Here is an 11,296-nt window from a genome sequence, read left to right on the forward strand (position 1 = left end):
CAGCAGGGTTGCAGCACAGGCTCTGACGTCATGCTACGCTCTGAACGTAAGTCCTGTCGGTCCTTGCCTTTGATTTGATTTTGAATCTGAAACATATTTCAGATTGCATAATCTCATACTTACCTCTGCCTTTCTGTTCCTGTCTGGCTTATTTCAAGCTGTCAAAATCCTACGGTGGTTTATTGAGGGGAAAGTAGAGCGCATGTTCTGTACTGCAAGTTCGTACGTGTTTGACATCCCACTCAGACACTTTTTTAGGAGAGAAGTGACAAATTTTTTGCAGCATTTCTTGCAGATCCTTTCTTCAACAGAGCAGCTTTACTGTAAAGACGTGAGGCTGAGATGTTCAAGTAGCAACAACTATCACAATCAGATAAGTTTCCAGCTTATCTTTGAACTGTGACGTCAATCATACTACTTAAACGCACACACAGACACACACACACACACACATACACACACACACACACAAACTGCCAAGTATGCACTAGGCCTCCTTGCAACTCAGACAAGCATGCGCATTTAAACTTCTATCCATGTGAGGGCAAGGAGCGAAGCCCAGCCTCTGACCTCAGCCATCACACCTAAATGTTTAAACCTTTAAGTTTAACTAAACTTTCTTTTTAACTGGAAAGGCAGTGTTGACACCTCAAAAATCCTTTAAAGGTCTATTCAAACATTTCCTAAGCACACTAAAATACATATTCCTCAGAAAGATACACACCTGGTTAAAAACCAGTGAAATTGAAACAGCTTAAATCCATGAACGAATGAACCGTAACTGGACCAAAGGTCAATGGTAGCCTGAGGTAAAACTATAAAGCTCACAGTAAACAGAAAAATAACCAGAGAGCACTGAGGGAGTACATACCTGAGGTGACCTCGTCCAAGCTCAAGGTAAAACAAAGAAAATCAGCCTCATTTTTTGTGCAAACTTACAGACACACAGATGTCACTGAAAATTATTTCCATAACAGAGGAAGTTACCTTTTTTTTTTGGATGGGAAACTCCACAACATGGTTCAATGAGGGCATAAGATTGGCCTCGCCATCATTACACCTTGCCTGTTTACACAGAACCAACCAAAGCTGGTGCAATGCCGCCGCCAGCTCGTTTATAATCACAGTATAAACTTTTGAGTGAGCTGTTGCAGCTTTGCCTTTTAAATAGATGTCAATTCGATGGTGTTACTGCCTTTGCTCTCAGCACAGAGGTGGAATGAAGCGCTCTCCCACTGTTTTATACTGATTGATTATACTGAGTTTAAAGTTAATAAAAACTGACCTTTTCTAATGTACGATGGCCACATTACATTGGGACGTTATCATCAATGATTATCATGGTTCTTGCTTCAACGTCCACACCTTCCAGCGTGAGGTCAGTTAGACTTTATTCATTCGTGCAGCTCATTGCATAACCGTTGATCCACTAACACCCCATCGAAGTAAACTAGCAATGTCACGCTGGGCTAATTGGTATTTTTGTGAGATTTCTGTCAACTGAAGCAAGTGAAATTTATGCTTTTTACATCACTGTTGTCACATTCAATTACAATCAATTCCGGTTGTTTAATCAGATTATTGTGTTATTGTGTGAATATTTTTATATAAGCAATGAGGCCAAACCATCTCTTCAAGTTCAGCATTGATAAAAATACTACAGCTGTTGCCATAGTAATGTATCACTGTTAAAAACCTACACAGTCACCAAGGCAACCGTCTGTGTCCCACATACCAGCACAACACAGATCAAGCATCTAAAACATGCAACACACACAAAGTGAAGTTGAGCAAGTGCGCTTTCATGCCACATTCCGGGGCTTTATCATCAATATCACATGTATAAATTTGAGTCTGTGCTACCTGGAGAAAAACACACTCCTAAATCTGTCTGCAGCAGGCAGCAGATGGGCTGTGTGTGTGTGTGTGTGTGTGTGTGTGTGTTTTAAGAAGAGGAAACAATAATCCCTCTCATCTCGTGCCTCGTGCAATCATACAGCCTGTCTCTCTCCTTGCTTTCTTTTTCATGGTGTTCCCTGCACAAACCAACCCCCCCCCCACCCCACCCCACCCTTGTATCCGGGGGCAACGCAACAGATAAGAGACACCATCCGTGTCCATTGTTTTCTCAATGTATTTTCAGTTATTTTCTTATATGCATGAATGGCGTGGGTATGTGGGTCATCTGTCTGCTCCAGTGAGTTGTGCCGATACATCACTGAGATGATGGTGAAGGGATGTGGCAGCAGAGCACTTCATTTCTGTACTGGGTGTCTGACTAGTGTTACATGATCATGATGTAACATGATACAGTATCATATTTGTCTTTAAGATGTTATAAATCTCGTGCATTTACTGTACATTCAGGAGTCACCGTGAGCCAACATGAGAAATTAAAAAGGTGTTTATTTCATTCGTCATGCTCCTGCGCCTACACCACCTGACCTTTAGAAACGCAATCATCCGTTACTGAGAGCATCACCCTTCACCCCACAACAAGCGGTAACAAGTTACAAAGTTATTTCTCGGTGTACTTGTTGCCCTTTGAGAACATCCTTGGAGTCTTTTTCCTATTGAGGAAACCCTATTAAGATGGTTGCAAAGCTTCCAGATTGGTCAGGCGACAACTCTCACCATGAAGTTGATGTTGAACAAAGAGGGGTCATCTGAGGTCGTGGTGAAGTCGGTGTATGCGGGTGCCAGCTAACACCCACTAATGCGTCCTGCTTAACACACTATGCAGTTCTTGAGGAAGTATTTTATGCTTTAAATGTGTAATCTGGAGCCGGTCTTACACAGATCGGTCACCGATGTCGCCGTAGAAAAGCAACTGGGCAAAAATCTCAGCTTAACTGATTAGTAAGAGGAAGTGCCCTTGCAGAGAGCTGCCCTCCATCAGGGTCCATGTAATAGCTGTTGAGAAATTAACAAAGATGTCCAGTGCAGGGCTGCGTGATTTTGGATTTTTGCAGATATCTGATATTTTCCAATTTTTTGGACGACAGCCGATATCTCCCAATGTAAATATTATGTGCATAAAGACAAGTTCATACGATGGTCATATTGTGCACATACTGAAAAACATGTGTATAACACTGACGACGTGCTGTTATTACCGTGCATCCCTGCACTAGTGACATTTTATCCGTATTTTATGGAAATTAATTTATCATGAGCCAATGTTCGACACATCTATGTTTTAGATGTTACAAATGTTATTAATTCATCCACTAGCAGTGTGTTCCTACAAAAGATAACAAAAATATGACCTCATTGTCATAAGTACCAAACCCAGCACCTGTTTAAGGGTTATGATCTGCTAACATTCTCAGTCACACAGAAGAGAAGAGAAATCCTGAATGAGGGAAGACTTTTTCCTTGGCAGCAGCTTTTTGCCTTATAAATACCTTTTTTTCTCATTCACTTCGGCCCTGTCCTTGAATGAGCCAAGCCCAACAACAAATCAGAATTTCTCATTCACTGACGCAAATGAGATGCGTTTTGGCACAAAACCGCAAAAAGAATAAGTACAACTGTCAACAATTTGCACAAAAACTTGTTTTGATGTGGCTAACAGATCAAAACTGATTAATTTGCGCTCAGAGCAACTTTTCTCACTTTTGACACGTTCTTTTGACTTTGAGAAATCATGTGCGGACGGATCCCTTCACTCGGTGAACTCTGTCAGACACACGTGTATAATTAACACCAATACTTATAACACGGAATCTTTGGGAAGCTTCAGTAACGGCTGCTCGGAGAGAACAGACTAATGTAAACACATTGTGCAAAGTAAAGTAAGTTGTAACTGTATTTTCATTGAAGGTGAAACAGTAAGTATAATAAAGGCACATGTAAGTTGCCCTACTACATGTAGACATACGTGTATGTATGTAAATAATACAACAGGGTTATGCATACGTGGACTCTACATGATGTGACCTCGCGCTGGTGGTTGAGCTGCAGTCGTCAGCAAGAAATTTACGACACGGTCTCAGGCAACGGGTTCATCGGGGCTACGAGATCCAAAGTGCAATCATAAATGTCAGTGACTTTGCTAATATCAAGTCTGCCGGCCTTTCAATTATAGCCAGAATTGAGAAAATAAATCAAATAATTGTTTTTTCGATTCAGCTTTTATGTTGATTCTGCCTGACTGCTTCCTCTGCTATTTCATGTTAATCATGACCTTCTGCGTCTTTCCAATCAGAAGAAAATCTGGCACAAAATTTCATCAAGTTGATCAATTAAAAATTAAAAACAAAGCACTCAAGTGTTTTTCACTGTTCTTCTCACACCTATTTTTCTTTGAAGGATTGTGTTTGAGAAACACCGGGGTTTACATGCTCAACAATCATCATACAGGTTTGAAATAGTATGAATGAAATACTTTGGGTTATTTACTACATTTTTCACGTCATACAGTTGTGACATCCCATGAGACATTTGTGTAACTTGTGTTTACAGCAGACTATTTTGAAAAAAAAAACCACCCATGAGATTACATACTTGACACAAAGTCTTGGGTTTTATTTGCCCATAGTCATGTCATAAATCTGTGCTGACAGCAGCTCTAGCAAATCATTCGTAGAGTTTCGGACAAACGGATTTGTCGGGCGAGAGCCACGCTCTGACATCACATTTATGAAACTAGCGTAGGTTTCTCAACAATATTTGTCAACAACCCAACTGAAGTAATCCAATCTAAATCCACAGGATCTGTTCAACGTGGGCGTTTAGCGGTACTGTGAAAGGTGGAGGACGGCTCAGTCATGGAATGTCAGAGTCTGTGGTATCAAGTAAGAGGGTGACTAATATTCTCCACGGCATTGCACCATCCTGCGTCAACCTCATGCGCAGATCAGGTGACTTTGTCCTGCTTTCATTTTCCTTTTCCTCAGGTCACTCTTTCCTTCCCAGTGAAAGCATTTTAACACCAAACACATGTGAAATACTGCAAAAGAACACGAGATAGACGACAGCTCTTATCACAAATGAATGCCTTTATTTTTCAAGACACTTAACACACAAGTATACAAGAAAGGTATCGGCTCTTGCAATAACAAAATAAATCAAATTTGGTATCAGAACAGAACATTTCGAGTGGTTACATGGAATGTAGTTGTTTCCATTTTCAACAACCCTTCAAATAAATATTCTCTATATAGTCTTTGTTGCTAGTGTTTTGTATCAATATATTCTCTTTATAAAAGTCAATGTTTCAGGAATGAAGAGGAGAAAAATCCGACGGAAACAAAGACAGATAGAACAAGGCTGTGTATCCCCTCGCAAAGTGTCTTTTGTTTACAGGCAACAAATTACAGGGGAGAACAACTGCTGAAAAAAGGAAAATCCCTTCTTCTAGAACTAAATTATCTTGTTCTTCCACCACAAAGTGTAAATCAAAGCGTCCAATCGGACACACAAACCGTGTTTGTTACAAATATGTCATCAATATAAACACAAAAATGTCCTTATCAGAAGCTTAAGTTGTCAATTGCTACGAGGCTGCCGACCCAGCCAGCCAAGGTCAGCTTGTACGCCATCTTCCCCGCTAATAATGTGCTGAACTGTTGGGGAGCGGCAGTCCACACTCGCCCCCCCCAATGACAAACTAAAGAAACTCATGTTACAGGTGAAGCACCACATCAGGCTCCTAGAACTACACTTGACGTCCTCTACCTCGCTCTTTCTCTCTCAGAGAGAACTTACAATTAAAAAAAAACAAAACAAAAAAAACCAGTCGGGTCCAGAGGAGGAGAGGGAGGAAGAGTCCTGGGATACTCCCTGTGTTAGACGAGACACCGCCATCTCATACAACATGTCTCCTACAATGTTTAATAAAGAAAAGGAGCAGTCTCAGAGAGAGAATAGTGCAAGTGAGGGCACAGGCAGCCCTGTCCTCTGGCAGGTAAGGGGGAGTGACCGCGCAGTCTCCCCTGACTCTGAGGTGTCCGACATCCACTCCAAGCAACGGAGGTTCCCAAGCCCTGTAGGTGAAAGGACGATGCACCTCGGAGTAGCCGGGTTTTTAACTCACTGAGCTTTTCCCAGGCTAGAAATTCAGACCATGTTAGCTCCAGTTGGGCCTCAGTCAGTGCTGTGATCCTCCAGCTGAGAGATGATGGTGATCAAGTTCTGCAGGCCAAAGATGAAACCACTGTCCTGGCCTTCGTGCACAACGCTGTCCTCTCCGTAGTGGCGGCAGGTGGTGTGAGCAAAGTCAATCATGCGCACATCGACCACAGGGCTGCTGGCCTCTCCTGTGATGTGGGACGAGCGACTGCCGCCACTGTTGCTGCTCCCTCCAGCCACACCACTGCTGCAACCTGCTGAGGAGGAGCGAGGAAAACCAAAAGCCCCTTCCTCCTCTTCCTCATCATCATCATCATCATCATCATCATCATCATCATCATCATCATCATCATCCGACGGCTCGTCCTCATCGCCCTCTTCTCCTCCACGATGTCTAGGTCTGGAGGGAGTTCTGGGTGGATCTCCATCATAGATGATGAGCAGGGAGCTGGAGTAGAAGCGGTAGGACTCGCAGGCCTCCAGGGCAGCCTGCATTTCACGGAGTCGGCGCAGCACAGGGGACAGCAGCTCACGACGAAGCCGACGACCATCGTGGAAAAACTGGTAGAGCGCCTCCTTAAAGCCAGCTAGGGTCAGCTTACGACCGTGGTACTTATTCATAAACATCAGCTGGCCGGAGTCTGACTGGTATACCTGTGGGTGGGTGGGGGATCATAGAAGAACATGAGCACTATGGCACCAAATACAAAAAAAACCCTGACGCAACAGAAGAGTCTCTTGATCTCTACTGTACCTGCATGCCGCACAGTCGCACTCCAATGGAGGCGGAAGTGCTCTGTTGACATTTGCGGATCTGGTTGGCTTTCTTCTCCTCGGACGCATCATCTCCATGTTGGCGGGTTCCCATTTTCAAGTCTAAGACACACGGTACTGTGTAGCGCCATGTCAGGTTCTCCAAGAGGATAAACTCTGTGGAGGTGGGTCAAGGATGGTACTACAACTGAAGACTGATAAACTAACACTCGCAAATATGAATAAACAAGAAGTTCACCAGCCACCCTGTGATAAGCATCGCTCATTGGTAAAAGGATACTGTATTGGTTACGGTGCTTTGCGTTGTCTTTCATCCTCTGCAAGTGTTGCTGGTGACATTTGAGACTCCAGGGGTTGTGTTTGATTTGTGGCACCATGTTGCCCTTCTCCAAGCTGAAGTAAAGGACCTCTGCCTGCTGCTGAGGCTGCACATCGTCACGGTAACTGGAAAGGTGACAACACAGAAAAATGTCAGCGCTGGTGTTGCAGACAGTCTTTCAATACAAGGAGTCTTTCAATTATTTGGTAGAAATACAAGAATATTTCAGAAAGGCAACAAATTCCTAAGCTTGTGTTACTTTTATTAACAAAATAGTACAATAATCCAACCAGCAGTGACATGTGTATGCTCATATATTTGCAGTTGTCCATCGCTTGTGATGTGAGTGAGAGATTTATCATTTCCTCCTGGCAGTTGCTTAATGTATGTTTAACGTTATTTTAGTTAACTGACAGGGCTAAATGGTTGCAGTGCACATTGCAATTTACTTGTGTGGAGGAAGAGGAGCTCGAACTAAGTTTTTAATTGTCACCCTCTTTCGTTGAGTGCTTGCTAGCCTGGTGGACAGTTGTGTGAATAAAATGATCGAAGGCTTGGGAAATTTTAAAAAAAATTGAAGGAGGAAGGCAAACGCCAACAACATCAACGCTAAAGCGTCTCAAGCACAGCCGTTTAAGCCAAGATGCAGCACAGTGACATTATCAATCACAAGTAAAGTGATGGACGAGAGCGCTCATCTCTCGACGTAGCACCTGCTGCTCTTGATAGCAGTAAAAGCTCGGACCTTACTGAAGCACTGTGGACCTGCGTGTCGAGCGTCACCACCTGACGTACGTTAAGATGCTAAGACACGCATCCTCACCTCATGATCTTGTCCTCTTTGCGACTCTGCCGAGCTCTATCTTTGCTGTAGTTGTCGTTCTCCAGAAGCAAAGACGACTGTTTCTTGTTACTCCACTTGAGCATCTTGCTCTTGGGTTCGCAGTCAGAAGATGGATCTTTGTTCTCTAGGTCCCCCGATTCACTGTGGAGGGGGTAAGCGATGAGGCACAGGTTCCCTTCCTCGTCCTCTTCGAAACTGACAGACACGACACCTGTGAGAAGGAGAACAAAAGGGAGGGTTTTAGCACTCGAGTCTTAAGTCACTGAATATTAGTAGAACAGCTATTACGACGCAACATGTTTAAATACTCATTTCAACACGCACGAGTGAACATTTCATAGCTTGAAGCAGCATTAAAGACATAAACCACCACGCAGGACACAAACACAATCATGAATGGTACAGCATCAGATAAACCAGCTACAGTGAACATTTACATAACCTCAATAAAAGTATTTGCTGATGATGCGACAACCAGTCATCCTTCATTACCGCCATTGAAATAAGAGTGGAGGCATATTAGCATATAGCAAAAATTCAAGGATGACTATTCAATTACTGAGAGAGTTGTTTATTATATTTTTGATATCCGTAGAGATTATTAACACAGCTAGACAAAAACAAACCAGAGGTAAGGATTGGAGCTAACAGGTGAGGAAAGGAAACACAGTGTACCTTGATGGCAAAGCTAATTTATGACATGACCCGAAAACAGGCCCCCCTGGTAGAACCTCCATAACACCCCCCCCAAAGAAAAAGTCCCTAGAAGGGCCTGTGTGCTGCACTGTGTTCAGGGTGGGGGAGGTGTCAAACTGAGAATAAACATCACAGCTGCAGCGGCTGATACAGCGGAAGCACAGAAAGGAAGGTGGGATGTAATCAAAACAGACAGAGAAAGTAGCAGAGACCCGCACAAAGCAAACAAGGTACAGCAGCTCTTGTAGTACTGCAACTACTAGGACTCATTCATTTGGAAGAAGCACTGAACGCATCGAGTTTTAGCTCAAATAAAAGCAAGACCCTCTGTCCACTCTTCTTCCTCATACAAGACCTAGCTGACATCATAGACGCTGACATCACCATCCTGCAGGAAGTCCTTCATATTATGTCCTGATGGAGAGAGCTGGGCGCTCAGACCTACACCGTCATCACGCCACCTCAGCCAGTGTGGGAACCCATGAGTCACTGGCTCAATTCACAAGAAGGGCTTACAAATTAACTCAGTGCGGTGCAAGCTCAAACAAGGTCCACATCTCATTTTAATATTAATGTTTCTAATATTTTTTATTTACATTCGAATGAAATGTATTCACAATGTCATTATCCAGGCCACCATAATGCACATTACACATTTGATATTGAAGTGACCCTTCTAAACCCAGGTTTGACAACTCTCTTAGCACACTGAAGTCCTCTTAACACCCACTCTGAAAATCCCACTCCTTATTCTGGGTCTTTTTATAGTCCCACACTGCATTTCTGAGGAGTCAGATACATTGCGTGTCCCTGTCATAAGCAGCCTGGAGACGTTTGGATCAGCATGTTCCAAGTTTCATTATTGTCTGTGGTTGAAACTGGGAGAGACTGCGGAACTGGATGCCAGCCAGGAACATGATATGTCAATTAAAAGCATGCATGTAGGTGAAAATGTATATCAGCTATGGACCTGAAACCAGAGCTGGAAAAACTCAACTGACTTGTTAATCACTCCCCTGGTGATCTCTCCCATTTATATATTTTTGATCCCAGAGGAACTTCACCCCATGCTGAAACCACAGCCATCTTAGAAGCAGGGCCTCTGGACTCAGATACAGGTAGCAGGCCCTCAGCTTACAGGTTGCTTAACATTCCCCTCTGATACTGGCATGACAGGGGGCCATACATCTATTTATAACATAACAAATACGGTATTCTGTTGTGTGATGTTACATCATTATCTTAGCCCGATATCAACCCATCACCACCTACAGAAAAATAATCAACCTCTCATCTGCGTAACCGGACGTGGTTAATATTAAAAACAGTCAAAATAGCACAAGAGATAGCATCAGTATGAAGACATACTAATACTGCTAATGCTGTCACAAAATCAGGTTCACTTACCTTTATATTGAGGGGTGAACTTCCTCATTTCTGGTGGGAGGCTCTTGTAAAACTGGTGCTCTCGGGGGATGAGGGGCTTGCAGATTGTTTGCTCCCCAAACCGTAACACACAGGAGTGGCCTCCCACCTGGTGCACGAAGGGCTCAAGCATCACCCCTTTTCCGGGATAAGGAGTCCCGTCCGCCTGCATCAGGGCTTCCAGAGCGGGACTCATCCTCACTCCGCATCGGACAGCTGAGCTGGGTGGACCCACGTCGTACGGGAGGCAAGTGGCTCGGCCGCTCGGTGGGCTCCCTATGCTGCGACTCTTCAGCTGTTAGCTCGCAGGGGGCGCTGCTAGTCGCTGCTGGAGCGAGGCAGTGAAAAACAAAAGGCTTAACAGTGAGGACAAGCGCAAGAATATCCTTTATTCCCTTCGCTTGTCCTTGAGTAAATAGTTATACTCCTCCGTTGCGCAGGATAATCTCAGTGTTCGTCAGTTACGGGTGTTATACAGCTTTAAATGCTGCTAAAACGCGTTTTCCTGCAACGTGTGTTCCTGTCTCACTCAGTGTGTCGCTGGTCAAATGACGACAGAGTCTGAGCTGATCTACAAAGTAGAGCTTAGGCCCCACCCCCGTCCCACAGCAAGCCAATCACAGGCGCCGTAGCTGTCGCTGGGAGGAGACAAGGCACCTAAGAGAGGATCAAGCAGATCAAGCAAACAAAGAGGAAGGACAGAAAACAGGGGGGAGGGGAGTACAGGAAAAATACTAGACACAAAAACACAACACTGAAGGCATCTTGTTTTCTAATTTACTCGGGTAGCGAATGTTCTGTCTTCAAGTGTGTTACTTCGGGGACAAGCTGCAGGTTGCAAATTAAATTTATGTTATTCATACATCAGTCAGTGGAGAATTTAAAATGAAACAGGATGACTGTGAAGGAACCCCTGTGTGGGTTTTTGTTGGGGGGGGGGGTGTCATTTGCGGAAATTACGCCTTATGTATATTTTATTATAGGTTAGCGCAGTACAATTTGTTTGATCTGGATGTGATGTTGTTACTTTACATTAGTCTAAGTTTATCTGCTATTGTCCATCTGTCTGGAAGACAAAATTAAGAAATTGATTAAGGCTAAGCAATCAAAGGTATGCCGTGCATTATAGCTAACAGTGACATCACCGTTTCCAGTGTTATCAT

The 11,296-nt window shown here is 43.7% G+C and overlaps 1 protein-coding gene across 1 annotated transcript; it reads right to left on the reverse strand.

The window, feature by feature from the left end:
* Nucleotides 1–4,990: 4,990 nt before the first annotated feature.
* LOC147268010 (inositol hexakisphosphate kinase 2-like) lies at nucleotides 4,991–10,423 on the reverse strand. Its single transcript, XM_086199232.1, has 5 exons — nucleotides 10,116–10,423; nucleotides 7,992–8,223; nucleotides 7,130–7,293; nucleotides 6,830–7,005; nucleotides 4,991–6,729 (listed from the first exon to the last, which is right to left on the reverse strand). Exons 1-5 carry the CDS (start codon nucleotides 10,327–10,329, stop codon nucleotides 6,091–6,093), a joined length of 1,425 nt encoding a protein of 474 aa, XP_086055358.1. The 5' UTR covers nucleotides 10,330–10,423; the 3' UTR covers nucleotides 4,991–6,090.
* Nucleotides 10,424–11,296: the final 873 nt, after the last annotated feature.

The sequence above is a fragment of the Aulostomus chinensis genome, chromosome 3 (genome assembly GCF_037954235.1).
Source record: "Aulostomus chinensis isolate RoL2024-O1b breed Wild chromosome 3, RoL_Achi_v1.0, whole genome shotgun sequence".
In the NCBI taxonomy this organism is placed as follows: domain Eukaryota; kingdom Metazoa; phylum Chordata; class Actinopteri; order Syngnathiformes; family Aulostomidae; genus Aulostomus; species Aulostomus chinensis.

Coding starts and splice junctions, on each gene's coding strand:
- LOC147268010 (XM_086199232.1), bottom strand. CDS start 10,329: ATGAGTCCCGCTCTGGAAGCCCTGATGCAGGCGGACGGGACTCCTTAT. Junction 8,224..10,115: donor GTTCACCCCTCAATATAAAG/GTAAGTGAACCT, acceptor TCCTTCTCACAG/GTGTCGTGTCTGTCAGTTTC. Junction 7,294..7,991: donor AAAGAGGACAAGATCATGAG/GTGAGGATGCGT, acceptor TCACCTTTCCAG/TTACCGTGACGATGTGCAGC.